This window comes from Trichosurus vulpecula, chromosome 2 (genome assembly GCF_011100635.1).
Source record: "Trichosurus vulpecula isolate mTriVul1 chromosome 2, mTriVul1.pri, whole genome shotgun sequence".
Classification (NCBI taxonomy): Eukaryota; Metazoa; Chordata; class Mammalia; order Diprotodontia; family Phalangeridae; genus Trichosurus; species Trichosurus vulpecula.
The window spans coordinates 432,625,114-432,644,576 of NC_050574.1; the positions used below are offsets into that span (position 1 = coordinate 432,625,114).

A 19,463-nucleotide genomic window follows, 5' to 3' on the forward strand; every position below is an offset into this window, starting at 1 on the left:
ACTTTCCTGTTTCTGTCAAAGGCACCATCATTCTTCTGGTCACTGGGGTTCTCACCCTATATAGTCAATCTTAAGTTGCCAAATCTTGTTAGTTCTGCCTCTACAAAATCTCTTACACTTGACCTCCTATTTCTTCTTACCCAGGTACTGTGCTAATCCAGGCACTCATTATCCCTCTTCTGGACTATTGCAAAATCTTCCTAAGTGTCTGCCTCAAGTTTTTCCCCTCTCCACTCTTCACTTCTGCAGAACTACCAGAGTGAATTAGTCAGCAAGAATTTATTAATCACCTTAGTGCCAGGCACTGCGTAAAATGCCTAAAAAAGCGACTTTCTTAAAGCACAGGTGTGACTGTGACAACTCCACTACCCAACAAACTCTATAGTCATTCCCTGTTATCTCCAGAATCCAGTGTAAGTTCCTCTGTTTTGCCTTTCAAACTCTGATCCCGACCTGCCTCTAGACATCTATTTTAAAATGTTCAGTGGGCAATTGGAAATATTCACCTGGAATTGAGTTGCATCCAGACTGAATTAGGCCTTGAATGCCAGGCTAAGGACTTTGGGCTTATTGGCTAGGCACTGAGAAGTCATTGACAGTTTTGACCAGTAAAAGAACATCGTTAAAGCCATAATTAGGAATAATGTTCTGTATCCCATCGTGGATTATGGACGACCTTGGACTTGGCACTTTCATTGAGTGTTTACTCTTATTTATTTTAAAATATTATTTCTATCTTTTGTTTGGACATCAACTTAATTCCCAAAAGCATCCTTCCCCCTCCCCATAGAAGCAGATATATACAAAGCAAGCAAGCTATTTAACAGTAACAGTCGCTAACATTTACATAGCACTTACTGTGTGCCAGGCACGGTGCTGGGTGCTTTGCAATCATTGTCTCATCTGACTCTCTCAAGAACCCTGGGTTTCCCCCCATTTCACACAGGAGAAAACTGAGACAAACCGAGGTTCAGTGATTTGCCCAGGTATGCAGCCTGAGGCCACATTTGAACTCAGGTCTTCCTGACTCTAGGCTTGGGGCTCTTCCCATGGCGCTTCCAGCTGCCTTAGAATAAATGATCACCTTGGGCAAGTCACTTACCCCTCTGGGCCTAATGAGATTAATTAGATGACTTCCAATTTCCCTTCGAGTATAATGGATGACAGGTTGTTTAATCCGTTTGTTTGCTTCTCACTGACAGTGGGAGTTCCGGTCCTCCGTTCATGTCCTTGACAGTAGAATTTAATTAGCATCCGTAATGAAATAGAGCTTAATAAATTTCTTTACCTTGTTTGTGGGGTTTTTTTGGTGGCAGCTTTGACTCATTTCTGCAAAGCCATTATTAGATCTTCTTTGCTGTTGTCATTGGAAATGGACATCTTTGTCGCTGGACATAAATTCGCTATAGCTGAGTATACCCCATCCCTCCACATAGCTATTCATACCTATTCCGAAGTGCAGAATACCCTGCCTGCCCCCTTCTTTGTAAGGCAAGTGGTTTGTGTAGCAAACTCTTCCTTTCCTGCTAGAGGTACCCTATAGCATGGTGAAATTAGATTTTTTTTAAAAAAAAGGCAAGCCAGGCCTTGCTTAACTTCATGTTATCCCTGCCCTCTTCTCCAGACCCTCCATCTTGACGTGTAAGAAATAAAGCTGTTTAATTCCTTCCATATACAATTGCAGCAGGTACGACGGATAAGTTAATAGAAAAATTGTAATTACTATGAGGTTAGGGAGACTTGTTCTGAATGAATCTGTGTGACTACCTCCCTGAGCTTCAGGTTCTTCATCTATGAAGAGAGAAGGACTGCCCCAAGAGGTAACACAAGTATTGTCCCAAAAGCACCTTGCAAAATGGGAATAATTCCTATACTTTCTCATAGGGTCTCTGTGAGGGAAAAAAATCGTCATAAACTGAAAAAATGTCATGTAAATGCAAGTAGGTGGTACAACCAAATGGTTCCAAGCTGAGCATGGGAAAAGCTCAAATTCCTTTCACTTGACCACAAAATCCAAAGCTCTAGCTTGGGACGATGAAGGAGCTACATGTTGGAAACTTTTTCACATATTTGCTTTAAAGCCTCTGTATTTCTGTAAATAGTTGAATGAGTGAAAAAGCATTCATTAAGAACTTGCTATGTGCAAAGCAGTGTGGTTAGCCCTGGGGAAACAAATAAGCCAGTGTGAAAGCTGCTCTCAAGGAACCTGTATTCTAACGGGGGACACAATTAGGAGGGTTCTATAAAGCTAAGCCTCTGTTGTGCCTCATAGTTTGTTGACTTAAATTAAAGGGGCTAGAGCATCAAATTTCTCATAGCTTAGAACTAGTTTCATTACTACCTAGGAATTCACAGGAATGGTATGGCAGTGAAAGATAAAATGACTAAAGAAACAAAGGTTCGAGCTTCCAAGCATTTTGATTTATTAAGCAATGCATGCCAATTTCCTATTATATCGGAACCAGGCACCTTCCTCAACTTAGTCCTGGACCCCGAATACAGGGGAGGATAGACTTTTATACATGAAAAACAATCAAATCAAATCAGTTAATTAAAATGAAGCAATACAACATTAAGGCACTCTGATTTCTAGTTGGAGAAAAGATTAGGGACTTTCCAAGTTGGGAGGAGAGCGATCAACTGTATGTAATTCCCTGAAGTAAGAAAAGGAGGAGTCCCACTCCCTCAAGTGACTGTAAACAATCAAAGGAATACGGAAACAATAACTGATGGTATAGAGTCAGTTTTCAGATAAGACACAAGGGTTGCTTGAGATGTACAATTGTAATAAAATTCCTTGCATCACTCTTTGGATCTGACCAGGTTTTGGTCAGCGTAACCTAGGTCCTCAGTTCAGAGTTTCTAAGCAGAAGGTAGAGGTGGTCCAGCTTCCGGCCATGCAGGGCTCGGTTCAAATACTACAGTAATTCCCACAATTGAATGAAGTTTTCTCACAAGACAGAAATTGGACTAGACCCATAATTGAATAGAAACTAAGCTAGGTTCAGAATTGAGTCACAAGATGGAGTCAGTGTGGTTCACTCAGTTCTCACAATTAGTCCTAATCCCCTCAATTTACTCAATGGTAGCCTACTTATGAGGGAATTGAATTTTAATGAATTGACTAAACTAATTTCGTTTTAGGATGCATTGAACATCTGCTCTGTACCTGGCTCTGTGCTGTAATTGTTTCACAAAAGTCATCTTGCCTTCCAGGAGCCCACAACCGGCTTGAGAAAACAAGACATGGTTTTTAAGTCTAAAATGACTATAAACAAGGTCCGGAATGTATACTATAGGCAGCACTGTAAGCAGTCTGGAAGAAGAGAGATACCAGTGTGGGTCGTAGTTATTGAGGGAGGCTTCCTGGAAGTGAGACTTGAAATGCATCTTGGAAGGGTGGCTGGAATTTGGCTAAATGAGAATGTGGGGAGAAATCATTACAGGCATGGGGTAGGTAAAGATGGGCATGGGATGCCATAAGCATGAGATCTGAAGGAATGAGACCACCCTATGTGAATAGTGTAGATGGAAGCAGAAATAATATTGCCACACAGTGGGAAGAATTAAATGCCCTCATGCATCTGTCCCTCTACAGAATTTTACAAGCTATTCCTGGTAGGCAAAGGAGTAAATGGGGGGCTATATTCACAAAATCTACTTAGGGATTAAGGTCTGTCTGTAGTGGGTCCTTCAGTGTGTTTCAGCAATACCCTTGAAGGAAATAGTTTCTCTTCCTTGCATGTTAATTTCATGGTGAGAAATGTGTGATGCAGACAATCGGTTTCTCATTATAATTTTGATTGAGATGTAGGTGAAGACTTTCCCCTTCTCCCCTCCCCCTGTTAAAGGTAGGTCACCATTAAAATACTGAAAAATAGTGATTGTGAGCAAACAACCCTCAGAGCCCTCCTGTGTCAGAAAATGGAACTTGTAGATCTTGTTCAAGAGCATTTGCTCACTGCTTGTCCCTTGAAAGTGTCGGTACATACAGTGTTTCATTGGCATTGAGAGCTGGATGTTTGGCAGTCACCCGAGGTAGTTTTCATGTGAGCAGGCGATCATAGGGGAGTACAGGAAAATCTGTTTATTTCCAGAGCTCTTCCATGAAATGCTGGTAGGTGGGAAGCCTACTAATGTTACCAGTGTTTACATTATTAGCCCTTAGGCCATGAATGTGATTTTTCCAGGGCATTACTCTGCTAACAGGTTAAAAAGCAGCATGGATCTCAATTTGGAATTTAGGGACAGAGAATTGAGGAGCCCCTAAATATCAGACCTGAAGCTTTTTCAGTTACTACAGCAGGTACTGCTTTCCAAGCACTTAATTTCATTTTATGAAGCTTTACTAGCCTCTCTTGCCAATAGACATTTGTGACTGCATGGTGACTGTTTCTAAATTTTATTAGTTAAACCAGAGCTATGAACTATATCCTGCTAGATTTAACCTTCAGTTTCTTACTTCCTACTTTGAAATCTCCAGGAGACTCGGTAAATTGAAGTAGTAGGTTCATATGACTTACATAAAGCATATTTTGTAAACCCTTCTGATTAAGGTAAATCAAAAGTAATTTGTGTCCTCTTCTGAAAATTTTTAAATGAAACATTAAGGTCAGGAAGCTCACGCAATAAGTAACTCAGGAAAATCCACCTTGGTTTAATGATGCATAATATAAGTATATTAATAAGACTGCTATTATATTATACACATATTGCCTTTCATCAGAGCCTCGTAGAATAAAAGGAAACCAAGTCTTTTAAAAGTAGATGAAAAGAGTGAAGAGTGATAGGGAAATATAAAAAGCTCAAAAACTCTTTGAAGGTAATGAAGAGAAAAAGGGGAAACTAGAATCATAGATTTAGAGCTTGAACAAACCTTAAAAGTCATGTAATCCAACTCTCTTATTTGGTAAATGAGGGTCCTAGAGAGAAGTGGTTTGTTCCGTATGTAAGAGGACCAGGAGTCAAACCAAGGACTTAAGAATCCAAATGAATGCAGCATTCTTTCCAGTCACTGGGAAAATGAAGTATAACACAGTGGATTAAGCTCTGGATTTGGTTTTTAAGTCTTGTCTGCCCCTTCTACTAGCCATGTGATCTTGGGAATGTCACTTCCAAGTCTGCTTACTCATCTCTAAAATAATAATAGTCAACAAATGTTTATTAATCACCTGCTCAGCCCTGGGGATATAGAGAAAGGCAAAAGAAGAGTGCCCTTGCTCTCAAGGAGCTCACAGTGCAATTGGGGATGCAACTTGCAAATAATATAGCTTGCTATATATATACATATATATGTATACATATACATATACATATATATATATGTGTATATATTTGCATGTTGTTTCCCTCTTTCCAATGCAAACCTCTTGAGGGCAGGGACTTGTATTTCCCCTCTTTTTGTGTCTCCAGCACTTAACACAGTGCCTGGCACATAGTAGATGCTTCATACATGTTTACTGATTGACCAGATACGAAATAATCCATAGAGGAAAGGCACTAGAGTTAAGAGGGGTGAGGAAAAGCTTTTTGAACAAAGTGAGGTTTTATCTAGTACTTGAAGGAAGCCAGGAGGCAGAGATGAGAAAGGAAACCATTACAAGCATGGAAAATGGAACACTACCTATGTCTGTAGGGTGGTTGTGACAAAAGCACCCTATAAGATACTATTTATAAACATGAAATATGATTCCTTCTATATGGGCACATCTGACCCCTCTTTGTGATCCTGGTCATTTTAACACTTTGCACCTCTGTTAGGTGCTTAAGTTACATTTGTAATAAAGTTATATCATACTAACTACACAGACTCTGACTTCACAGAGCCTAATGTCTTAATTATTTTTATATTTTATTATTTATTTAATATTTTTAGTTTTAAGCATTGATTTCCACAAGATTTTGAATTACAAATTTTCTCCCCATTTCTACCCTCCCCCTCTCTCCAAGATGGCATATATTCTGATTGCCCCGTTCCCCAGTCAGCCCTCCCTTCTGTCACCCCATTCCTCGCCATCTGCCTTTCCCTTACTTTCTTGTAGGGCAAGATAGATTTCTATGCTCCATTGCCTGTGTATCTTATTTCCCAGTTGCATGCAAAACCAACTTTTTTTTTGAACATCTGCTTTTAAAACTTTCATATTTTTCATAGAGGTTTTTGATGTAGACTCTTTGACTTTGTTGACTTCTTCTGGCTGCATGTTTTGGTCCTGTTTGTCACCAAAAAAAAGATTCCAAAGTCTGAGTCTGAATATGAGTCCATTTTCGCTGCCAGGCCATGTTCCCAGCCAACTACTTGACCCTTGAGCTTTTTGTTGAGGTATGACTGCTTGTAGACTATAGAGTACTTTGTCCCAAGCTTGAGGGACTGTGCTGCTGTTTTCAGAGCTACTTTCTACACAGCAAGCTCTACCACACCAGCGCTCCTTCTCCCCCAAGAGCTGCCGACCAGGATTGCGGCCCAGATCTAGGCAGGGCAAAGCAGGCTTTGCACGCCTGCTCTAATCTGCCACTTAATTCCTCCCACCAGGTGGGCCTGGGGCTGGAGGCAACTGCAGCTGTAGCTCTGGAAGCAGCCTCAGAGCTGCACCACCTCTGCCCCCCGCTCCCCAGGCGGTGACCCGCGGTGAACTCTTTTCACTTTGTCCAAGCAGCTTTTCCTACTAACCTTCTCTGTTATCTTTGGTGTTTGTGGTTTGAGAAGTCTGGTAACTGCCACAGCTCACTGATTCAGGTCTGATAGACCTTACCCAGCAACCATCCAGGCTGTCCTGGGCTGGAGCCCTGCTTCCTCTGCTATTTCGTGGGTTCTGCAGTTCTAGAATTTGTTCAGAGCCCTTTTTTATAGGTGTTTGGAGGGACCTGGAGGGGAGCTTAAGCAAGACCCTGCTTTCCAGCTGCCATCTTGGCCCCACCCCTATTTTTATATTTCTTATAGCACAATTGTGTTAACACAGAAGTATTTAATAAATGTTTGGTTGAATTGAGTTGAAAACAGTGAAATGAAGTTAGTTGAGTCTTAAGACCCATCCACAGCTTTGGGATTGGTAATGAAGTAACAAAAGGGCTTCATTGTGAGAGGACCTCACCAATAAGGCCATGCTGTGTAAAGACTTATGTTGAGTTTGCTAGAAAAGCTCCAAAGTATAGGCTCTTGTTCCCACCTTAAATATAGATTCAGATATTTCTAAACAACAATTTTATTTTTAAAAATTGATTATATATCAGGACACAGAGAAATTTCAAATAAATGTAAAAAGGCAGAAATACTAAGCATCATTTAGAGACTACAACACAATAAAAATATTAATCAATTCAGGGAATATAAACAGAAGACAGAGTTCTAAATGGATACTTAGTGAAATCCTAAATGATGAGTAGGTCGAAGGACAAATCACAGTAGCTGTAATTAGGTGAAAGACAATGACAGTAGTGATATAACATAACAATATCTGAGATGCAGCTAAAGCAGTACTGACAGGAACATTTCTTTCCCCAAATACATGTATTAACAAAATACAAAAAGAGAGAATTGATGAAGTGATTATGCTTTTAAAAGAATTAGAAACCCAAGAAATAGACCCAAAAGGAGCACAAAAGAAATTTTTAAGCTAGAGGAAAAATAGATTTATTGAAAACCAAAAAGGTTATATAACTGATGAAACTAAAAGTTGACTCCTTGAACAAACTAACAAAATTGATCATCCTTTAGTGAACTTATTAAAAAGAAGAGAGGAGGAAATCAAATCTGTTACTACAAAAAATAAAAGAACAGAGCTCAATTGTAATAGAACCAAGAAAAATAAAAAGAATAATCTGCACTGTTATATGCCAACAAATTAAGGATCTCAAAGAAAGAAAATTACTTTAAAAATACAAAATTCCCAAACTAGTAGAAAGCCAAATTGACATTCTTAAATAATCCAATCTCAGAAAAGGAAATAGAACTAGCTGTGAAGGAACTACTAAAGTGAAAAATCCCTATTCCTGCTGTATTGGCAGGAGAACTCTATCAGACTTTTAAAGAATGCTACAAGTTATTTTCAAATAATGTTGAAGGCCAAAATCTTTTTATGATATGGTTAACACTGTCCTGAACCATAGAAGGATAAAGCAAAGAAGAAATACAGACCAGTATCATTACTGAATATCAGTTCCAAATTGTTAAATAAAATCCTGTTAGACCATAGCAGTTTATCCAAGAGATCATTCATTATACAACTAAATGGGGTTTATACCAGGGATGCAAGAATGTTTCAAAATTAGGAAAGCAATCAATATAATTAATCATATTAAAGGCAAAAATATCCCAAACCGCATGTTTACCTCAGTAAATGCAGAAAAAAAGCCTTTGACAACGTATAGAACACATCGCCACCATCGTCATCATGATCATTGTCAGCTTGCAATTTATATAATGCTTTAAGGTTTACAGAGAAATTTTATGTATGTTACCTGATTTGATCCTCACATCTAATGAGTCAGGTGATATTAAACCCTATTTTATCAAAGAGGAAACAATCTGGGAGAGGTTAAATGACTTACCCAGGATCACAGCTAGTAAATGTCTGAGACAGGATTCAAACTCAGATCTTCCTGAAATCAAATCCACTGGCCTATCCACTATATCACCTACCAGCCTATGTGTTCTAAAAACCTTACAAAGTATAGACATAGAGGGATCTTTTTTTAGTACAATAAAAAATATATCTAAAACCAAAAGCAAGCTTTGTATGCAATTGGGATACATTAGAAGCCTTCTCAATAAATGTAGACATAAATCAAGGTCTTGCCCTCTTCCCTCGGTTATTTTAAATGAATGTGTATGTAAAATAATTGAAATATAGAAATTCTATATTTTTATATTCATTCTATACAAAACTTCTAACCATATCAATAAGACGAGAAAGAAATGAAATGTGTTAAGGTAGACAAAGAGGAGACAAAATGATCTCTCTTTGCTGATGACATGGTGGTTTACTTAGAAAATACTAAGGATTCAGCAAAGAAGCTAATTGAATTAATGAATAGCTTCAGCAAGTATCAGGGTATAAAATACCACCCTTCCCCCCATAAATACAAAAAATGGACTCAGCACATCCTCTCTAGTTCAGAACCCTCTTACCTATATGCTCGAAGCACACACCTGAGATTAAAAGCTCTCAGGGTGCCAGTGAAATGCTTAGCATAGAGTACAATAACCTATAGTGCTGACTGTAGGTCTTCACATCTCCTTTTGATCATGGTCATTATATAATGATAGCTATTTCCTATAAAATCACAGCATATTAAAGATGGAAGTTATCCCTGACATAATTTCTTCCAGTCCATTCATTTGGAATCAAGGTATAGATGAGGAAATCAAGGTACAAGGGAAATAATTGACTTGCCTTTGATCACTTAGCCAATTACTGGAGTCTTAAAGCTAGCCAGGCATAAAAGAATCTAGTTTACTGTGAAATGATCATTTACTCTGCTTCATAAGGAGAGAAATTAAGTATTGTGAATCTGGGACCAGTAAACTGTCTGATCTAGAATTATAACCCCCTAGCAACTCATATGGCCCTGCATGTGTTTTTTTAAATCCCTATAATCAATCAGTATACAATCTGAACATCCTGTGGCAGAAGACTCTCCTTTAAAATCTAGGTGAAAACCTACAACTCTCAAACACTGTTTGTTTTGTGCTAATGTCCATATTTCTGCTCATTGAACTTGACTCCAACATCTCTCCAGGAAAGTAATACTTTAAATATAAAGTATAATTAAATGAGGCTTTAGAGCAGTATTAGGGTAATTAATTAAAGAGGGGCATGTCTAGGCTGGTTTAGTTGGAGCAGAACATGATGCCATTGAAACCAAGATTGTGTTTTCAGTCATCCTGACACTGTTTAATCACTAACTGTACACCTCATCCACATCCCCCTGCTGACTATTAATCTTCCTTACTAAAGCTTCCTCTCCTTTCTTGGCTTCTATACCATCTCAGCTTTCCTCCAAAGTCTCTTGACAGTTTGTTCTGCCTCCTTTGGTCAGAAGGTTCTTTCTTCTCCCAAATCCTAAACATGGGCATTCCTTAAGACCAGCCTTTGGCCCTTTGTTCTTCCCTCTCCCTGTAATCTCTCTTTCAGAGAGACTACTACCAGGAATGGTATTGATGATCAAACAGAGGAGGTTATTTTTTTATTCTACAGGCAATAGAGAGCCACTGGAGTTTATTGAATAGGAAAGTAATATTGTCATGTCTGTGCTTACAGAAAATCACTTTAACAAATGTATGGAGAATGGATTGGAGTAGAAAGAGACTTTGAGGCAGGAAGACCAATTAGAAGGTCATTGTCCAGCCAAGAGATGATGACCACCTGAACTAAGGTGGTAGCTGAGTAGTGAGAAGGGTAGATGGCTGAGATGTGGTGGAAGTAGAAATGGCAAGATTAGACAGCCGATTGGATACATGGGGTGAGGGAGAATGAGGAATCAAGAATAATGCTGAGGTTTTGAACCTGGGAGAATGGATACGAGTGGGTCTCTTTATGGAAATAGGGAAGCTCAGTAGAGACAAAAGTTTTTTGGGAAAGAATATGTGTGCCATTTGAGACATAATGAGTTTGATGTGTTTATAAGATACCTAGTTTGAAATGTATGTAGTCGGTGATGTAGTCCTGGGGCCTCAAGAGAGAAACAAGGGTTGGATATTTAGATACTATACTCATCCATATAGAGATGATAATCAAACCCTTGGTGGCTTATGAAGTTTTCAAGTCAGAAGGTAAAGAAAAGAAGGCAAGGTCACACAAATGGTAAGCCAGCAAAGGAGACTGAGAAGCATTAGTTGGGTGTACACATTAAGACCCATGAGCCAAATATGGCCCACCATCTGCTTTTATATGGTCTATGAATTATGATTTTTTTCATTTTAAAATGAAGATGTAAAAAACATTCTTAGTGAGGTCCTCAACTGAGAGGATCAGGGGTGAGAAAAGAGAAGATATGGGTGACATGAGTAGAGGAGAAAATTGATTGTCACTGCCTTGTTCAGAAACCTTAAATGGCCCCTTGAAAAATTTGAACTTCTTGGTCTTTGAATGCCAGACCTTCCAAACAGATCTCATGCTTTGTTAATCCCTTGCCTTTGTTTGTGCTATCAATCTCCTATCCCTATTGTTAAGTGAGGAAGGAAGGAAGGAAGGAAGGAAGGAAGGAAGAGAGGAATGAAGTAAGAAAGGAAAATGTATTCAGTACTAACTATACACCAAGGTTTGCAAAGTTACAGGGTTGCAGAATGGTGCTAGTTATACCCTTTCCAGTATCCATGGAAATATTGATATGATTATGGATCCACGAGTTGAAGGGATGTAGGTGGAGGGTTCATGAGATGGTAAATCCCTCTAGTTGCTGAAAAGATGGCAGGGAGTGTGCTTAGAAGAAATCCAAACACCTCCAAGAAGTCTCCCCTGGCTACCCTCACTAAAAGTTTAATTCAGCGAATGTTTATTAAGCCCCTGCCCTGTTCAAGACACTGTAGTCAGCCCTGGACCTTCCATGTGACAGGGAAGTAAGAGATTAGTATGTACACGGAGATGGAAACACAAAATTCTACAAAATGATTGCAAGAGAGAGGGAACACTGATTACTAAGGGAATCAGGAGAAAAAAAACCTATAGTATTTGACCTATTACTTTGAAGGGAGCTAGAGATTTGAAAAAGAAGTAATGAGGGGAAATACATTCCAGGAATGTAGACCCACCTATGCAAAATCACAGACATGGAAGAGAGAGTTGTCTGTGGGAAACAGCTGCAAGTTTAGTTTGACTGAAATGGAAAATGAGGAAGGGGAGTAATAGGAAATAAACCTGGGTTGGAGTCACACCGCATAATCTTTTAAATGCCACCTTATCTCAGAAGTAATAGGGAGCCCCTGAAGATTTTTAAATGAGGGAATGATAGGCTCAAATCTGTATTTTGGAAATATCATTTTGCCAGTTGTGGGAAGGATAGATTGGGAATGAGAGAGGCTAGAAGCAAGACCATTTAGGCCAGGGGTGGGGAACCTACGGCCTGTAGGCCACATGTGGCCCTCTAGGTCCTCAGCTACAGCCCTTTGACTGAATCCTAACTTCACAGAACAAATCCCCTTAATAAAACCCCACCCTGCCCCCCACACTCCTGAATTAAACTATTAGAATAGTTCAGGCAAGAGGTAATGAGAGCCTGAACTTGGGTGGAGGCAGTATCAGTTAAGAGAAAGCACATTTTCCATCTGGGTCTGAGAGGAGATGATAGTAGAGGTGGTGTCCAAAACGTGCTCATTTTAAGAGATTTTTAATAATATTCCTTCTGGAAATAAAATTCTAGTCTTCTATAATTTTATATTTTTGTTGTGTGCTTGTTTCATCAAGCTTGTGTTTATCTACTTTGCATTTATATCTTGTCGCCCTACTATACTCTGAGCTCCGTGAGGACAAGGCTTGTCATTTTTCACCTTTGTGTATCTCCTGTATCTAAGATAATGCCTTAGAGATAGTAATCAGGCGATAGCTGCATGAGTAGAGAGGAGAAATGTATCAGGAATATTGGGGAAGAAGCAACAAGATTTGACAACTTATTTAATTTGTGGGGTGAAAGAGAGGAGTGGAAGGTGACACTGAGTTTGTGAGGACCTGGGTGACTGAAGGAATGGCAGTGTCCTAGGAAAGTTTGGAAGAGGGTTGGGTTTAGGGGAAAAGATAAAGTAATTATATCTACAGTGCAGATTACAATGTATTTATGCCTACTTGTCCTATATAATGAAGCATGTGAAAGAAAAAAAAAGAGAAGAGAGGATCAATGTTCTTAAGCATTGACCACTAGCCAGACGAGCAGAATCTGCACCAGTGACATGATCTGAGGGGCAAGTCATAGAGGAGTGGCTGCCCGTTGGCACTTGTGCAGCTGCTGTGAGCTTGGGGTAGTTCTGAAGGAACGGCCACCGTGGAGCTCAGGAGAGGGGAGATTGAGAGCTCGCTCGGCAGAGGAAGCAGATGGATTATAGTGATGTTAGTGGATAAAGATAGGTCTGGCTGAGTTGGAGATAAGCCTTATAATTGGCAGTTGCAGTAAGGATGGGATATGCCTCATCTTCTCAGCCTTCACACTCTGATGTGGTTCAGAGGGACCATCTCCTCCTTTGGAGATCACTGATCTAGACAAGAAGCTCATCTAGAGTGGTGTCTCAGCATTGTGTCTTCTGCCTCCCCTATGTTTACATATAATGCCTAGCACATAGTAGGTACATGATAAATATTTGTTGGCTTAATGAATAAATGACATTCCAGGCCATTTGTCACAAGGGCAACCATGCAGAAGAGTGTGCATGAATCAGCACAAACCATTTCCTCAAAAAAAATAAAAACTCAGAACACATCCTGTATGCTGTGTCAGTGATATTACCTTTGTATACAGGGGACATTTTTATGACGGTTAACAAAGTAGTTTATGTTAAGATGACCATATGAAGATGTAAATGCAAGTATGAAAGATGCCCTGTTGAATTCTCTATCTTTTTTTTGTTTCTTACTTGCTTAAACGGGGCATGTAAAAACATCAGGTCAAGGATACTAAATACCTTTCATTTTTAAAGTTCAAATTTGTATTTGAATATAAAGGTATGTACCTTTTGAGTATTCTGTAGCTTTGCTTGGTCACCCTTCCAAAGTGTAGCCAACCAACATACCAATAAATTTGGGGGAATATCCATTTTTCAATTTTTAAAATAAACATCTTTATTTTCCCAAACATCTAAGTGAAATTAAGAATTTCTTTCAATTAAGAATGTAGTATTTAGGCTTCACCAGATTGCCAAAGGGGGGCATGACACACACAAAAGGTTAAGAACCCATGTACTAAAGGTTGAACTGAAACAATTAGATAGTTGAATTAAGTGGTTGCTAAAGTCTCTTTTAGTCCCAGTGCTTTGAGTCTAGGAGGTGGTAACCCTTAACCACTGCTGCTGATGGATGTTCTATTAGATGTGGTGACATGTGGTTGACCTGGAGGTTGTAAGGTGGTAGCTAGTGTTTTTACCAGGCCACATAATGTGGTTTATCTTATGTCTCTTCTATGTCTTTTACTGTTTTCTTTGATTGGAAGCAAAAGTAAATTTTGTTTCTTAAGGAAGAAAGACTGGTATAGTCATTAAAATAAGGTATGTTGACTTATTTGGGGAATGGGTGTCTTTGAACTCCCAGCAACAATAGTTGCTTCAGCGAGTTATGAAGTCTGTCCTAGAAAGCAGAAAACACCCATTTCAAATCCATGACTTTACTGTAGATCTTGGGATTCCCAAAAGCAGAGAATATCCTCCTTGAGAAAATGAGTGTATTGCAGATGAGGAAAAGGAAAAAATCACACACAAATTACAAGATTGACTCCATTCTTGGGTGCTGGGCTGGGGAAGGGGCGGGTCCAAGAGGGGGGGATTGAAAGATCAAATGTTGTATCTCTTTGTAGACCTAAGAAACAGGCTAAAACCAGCTTGGAGATAAGAACAGGGAAAGTATTGTTGAGGGTGACCCAAGAATGACAGTGGCTAATCTAAACCTTTTCTTCTGTCCTCAAGGCTTCTACAGAACCTCTTTCTTTCTCTGTCCCCCCAACCCCTTAGCTAAGGACCCTCACCTCAGACTTTACAAAAACCTTGAGGGCCTTCAGTGACAGCTCCCCCCTTCCCCCATCTCATATCAGATATCTCCTCCCACTATTTTTTCCTCAACCCCATCTTGTGATAAGAGATAGGCCTTTTCCTTGCCAAGGCAAACCCCTCAAAATGCATCCTTACCATCTTCTCTAACAGATTGCCCGCACTGTTAACCCTCATTTCTCTCCCTTCATCTATCTACTGACGCCTTATCTGTTGCCTATAAACATGTTCGTTAAAAAATTAAACATCCCCACTAACTACCATCCTCTATATTTCCTCTCCTTCTTAGTTATACTCCTGCAGAAAGCCAGTATATTAGGTGGCTCCACTTCATCTCCACTCTATTCCAAAACCTTTATAATTTGGCTTCTGACCTCATAATTCAGTTGGAAGGGTGAGCTCTAAACTTATCACTGATCTCTTTAATTATCAGATCTTGTGGCCTTTTCTCACTTCTCATCCTTGATCTCTCTGTAGCTTTTTGACAGTTGATCATTCTTTCCTCCTAGATATTCTCTCCTGTCCAGATTTTCATGATGTTATTCTCTCCTGGTTCTCCTTCTACGTGTGTGATTCCTCCCATTCAGTCTCCTTTGCTGAATCTCTATTCAAATAATGTCCACTAACTATGTGTGGGTATGTCCCCCAAGGCTCTGGTTTGGGATCTCTTCTCTTTTCCCTTGGTACTGTCTCACTTGCTGATGTCACAAGCTCCCATGAGTTCAATTAGCATCTCCATGCAGATGATTCCCAGAGCTATAGGAGGTAGCCCAAAAGTCTTGTGCAGTTTTATATATGGGACACTCTGTATATAAAACGTTGTTCATTGACATATATAAATTTTATACGTCAATGTTACAGCAATGACCATGAATATTACTGTAAAGTATAACTTACTTTATATTGCATGTGTTCCCAAGTTTGGGGCAGAAATGATAACTTTACAGAATTTGAGATGAAAGAGACCCCAGAGGTCATCTAGTCTAACTTCCCAATTTCTACCTCAGTGAGAATTCCTTCTATAACATCTCCCCATCTACCCCCTGCCAAAGCAGTTATCCAGTCTGTACTTGAAGATGTCCAGTGATAAGGAATGTACTACCTTCTGGCAGCTCTAATTGTCAGGAAATGTTTTCCTTACATTCAACCTGTATTTTTCTAATATCTGTCTCTTTGTGCGTGTCAGAGACCAAGGAGAACAAGTATAGTCTTTCCCCAAATAACAACCCTTCACATACTTGAAGGTTGTTATCTTGTCCCCCGCCCCCATAGCTTCTCATATCCAGCCTTAACATCCGCAGTTCCTTCACTTGGTCCTTATAAACTGCTTCATTTTGTCAGTATCTTTCTGAAGAATGCAGTTTTCAGAGCTGAACACATAGCTGAACACCTACGGACATAGGTAAGGTAGAGCAAAATGTTAGTTCCCTCTGTCTGATCATTATGCCTCTCTTAATGTCATCCAAGTTTACAGTACAGAGCCTAGGACAAGATTCCCCTCTCCAACCACCCCCGCCCCGAGTACAGCAATAGAGACCTACCTCTGTGTTGACAACAATCTACATGGAGGTACTACTCTTTAGAATCATTTAAATTAACTGATCCCAAATCCACCTAAATCTGCTGTTATCAGAACTTGCCATTTCTGCTTCCACAGCATCTGTCACCATTCACACACAACCACCATCTTAAGTTAGGTCTTTACCACCTCTCCCTAAGATTATTGCAACAACCTCCTAATAGGTGTCCCTGTCTCAAGTCTCTTCTCACTTCAATCCATTCTCTCTACATAATTATCGAAGTGATTTTCATTAAGGGCAGATCCAACCATGTCACTTGTTTACTCAGTAAATCCTAGTGGTTCTCTGTTGCTTGGAGGGTAAAATAGAAACTCATCTATTTAGCTTTTAAAGCCTTTCATGAAATGATGTGAACCCATCGTTCCAGTCTCGTACATTTCTTCTTTTCTTCCATTTTCTGGTCTAGGCCAACTGGAGTTCTCTTTGTTTCTCATGCACATGCAGTGAAATCCATCTCCTTTTTCCATGTCTTTGCAAGGGCCTTCTCAGATATCTAGAATATACTCCCTCCTCACCTCTGCCTTGCAACATTCATCACTGTCTTCAAGACACCACCTTCTACATGAAGATTTTTCTGATTCTTCTGCTATTACAGTTAGACTCCTTGTATTTCTTTTGTATGTATTCTATATCCTTTTATGTGGACATGGCTTCTGTTTCATTTTGTCTTTGCTCCTCAGCATCAGCATAGTTCATGGCACATGGTTAAGTACTTAATGACTACTTGTGTGTTGATTGGTTGGTCTCTCCATCTTATCCACGAAGATATTGTGAGAGACTTTGTCCAATGCCATGTGAGATCAAAGTATTCTCTATCTATGGAATTCCCTCGGTGTATAGAGCGCATCTCTGAACTGTTTAATGTGAAATTACTATATTGTATAGCAAGTTTCCTGGACTTCTCAGGACGATTGCTAATACGGTTTTAGAATAATTCATTGAAATCCAAAGATGTAGATGTTCCGTAGATGTAACTGTATCTGTAGATATGTGCACACACACACACACACACACACAGATATATATGCACATGTATACACACACACACATAAACATGCACTGTTCTTTCCTATCCAGGCTCCCAAGTATATCTCACCTTCATGGTAACCCCAGTGAACAGCAGGACCCCATACACCTTCCCTACTTTCCCTCTAGAAGTTATTTAAACACCCATTTATGAGATGAGGTAACATTTTATATTCCCCTTCAGTAAGTAGGTATGAATGGGAAAAAAGAAAGGAAATAGAAATATTTTCTAGTTGTCCACTAGATGTCAGCAGAGAACACCGAACATGCCCGTTTCGCTATCAATAATAACAGATCACCACCAGCTAGGAGGTTCATGTATTTAGTTCTGTTTTTAAAGGTGACATATCACCTCTTTCACCTTCTCCTCAATTACGTTCTATCCCTTCTTCTTGAGTATCCACCATTGTCTCTTAATTAAAAAAGGGAAATGGACTTGAAGCACAACAGCATCATACGGTTTGCTAAATTCTAGAACTCAGGAGCACCCTCTGGACCTCGTTTGGTGATTCAGATGGGGTTTGGGCAAACACAAATACATCTAGTCCAGAAGGACTATTCAGATTCTTCTGTTGTCCTAGAATTCTATAGTATTGAGTAGGATTTAATAAAAAAGAAACCTCCCAAATGGTCTATCAATAGGGCTTGGAAATATTCTTTTCTATAGAAATTTTTGTTGTAATGGTAATTTTGCTAGTAAGATTTATAACCTGAAAGAGGAAATTGGCCATGCTATTCTCTAAAGAATAATAATACTATAGCTTGCATTTATGTAGTTATTCAAATACATTTTCCTCACATTAGTCCAAGGGGTTAGTATCTTTGGCCTTGTTTTACAGATGAGAAAACAGCCTAAGTAAGGTTCAGTGACTTACCCAAGACCTCGTGTTGTTGCCCAGCCGTTTTTTCAGTAGCGTCTGACTCTTCATAACCCTGTTTGGGATTTCTTGGCAAAGATACTGGAGTGGTTTGCCATTTTCTTCTCCAGATCATCTTACAGATGAGGAACTAAGGCAGACGGAGTAAGTGACTTGCCTGGGATCACACAGCTACTAAGTGTCAGAGGCCAGATTTGAACTTCCTAACTTTAGGCCCAGCAGTCTATCCACTATGCCACTTAGCTGCCCTGCCCAGACCGCATAGTAAATTACAGAGCTGGGATCTGAACTCAATTCTACTGTATCAGAAGACAGTCTTGAATTTTTAAAGTTATCAGTGTTGGAGGGTTGGAAATATACTTCATTGTGAGATACCCAGTATGAGAAGGCAGTTAGAGAGAGAAGATTTGGCTTGTAATTCCTACGTGTATTTTGCAAAACTAAGAACTGAAATACCTCTTTGCATTGCATTAATCATTAGATAACGTCATCAGTTTCATACATTATGGTTTGTCATTGGATGTATAAGGGTTGCACTTTTTATATTTGTATTTGTGACAAGACCTTAGCACATTATGACTTGCAGATCCTGGAATCGGAGCTACCAGGTCTCTAGACACCTTGACTTAAATAACAAAAATCTGTCGCATTCTGTTAATTCTGACTGTTTCTCCAAAATGAGTATTTCTCCTTTTCTTTCCTCTCCCTCTCTTTCAGATTACTGGTGTTATTCTTCTGGCAGTTGGAGTCTGGGGCAAGCTTACCTTGGGCACATACATTTCCCTTATTGCAGAGAACTCCACCAATGCCCCCTATGTCCTCATTGGGACTGGCACCACCATTGTGGTCTTCGGCCTATTTGGATGCTTTGCCACATGTCGTGGAAGCCCATGGATGTTAAAACTGGTGAGTGTGTCAATGAGATGTGTTGTAATAGTGAAATTGCTTATGCTGTGGTTTTTTAAAAAGGCATACAGATGAGAAATGGTGATTTTTTGGGCAAGAAAGGCCTCAACATTTACAGACTCATTTAGCCATTATCTCCCTGCTAAAAGCAAAGCAAAAATTCCGTTTTAGCCAGACCTAATTAACACAAAGAAGAGTGCTAAAACAACAGTGAGTCCCCTCTGTGAGGCTGACTAGCAAAAGCTGTTGCTAGGGAACATAAAGATGCCCTTTATAACCTCATGGCAAAATGCCCTGATGCCAGCTTTATGTGCCACACTGGAAACTTCCTTCAGCCACATTACACATTTTCACCAAGCAGCTCAGGAGCATGACCAGCAGCCTTCCATTTGGAGT

The 19,463-nt window shown here is 39.6% G+C and overlaps 1 protein-coding gene across 2 annotated transcripts in view; it reads left to right on the top strand.

Moving 5' to 3' along the window:
* Positions 1 to 19,463, top strand: part of TSPAN7 (tetraspanin 7) — a 111,752-nt gene that overhangs the window by 59,299 nt on the left and 32,990 nt on the right. For both annotated transcript variants that reach the window (XM_036746133.1, XM_036746134.1), the window contains exon 2: positions 18,879 to 19,067. In XM_036746133.1, the coding sequence (XP_036602028.1) occupies positions 18,879 to 19,067 (189 nt within the window). The remainder of the gene's footprint in view (positions 1 to 18,878; positions 19,068 to 19,463) is intronic.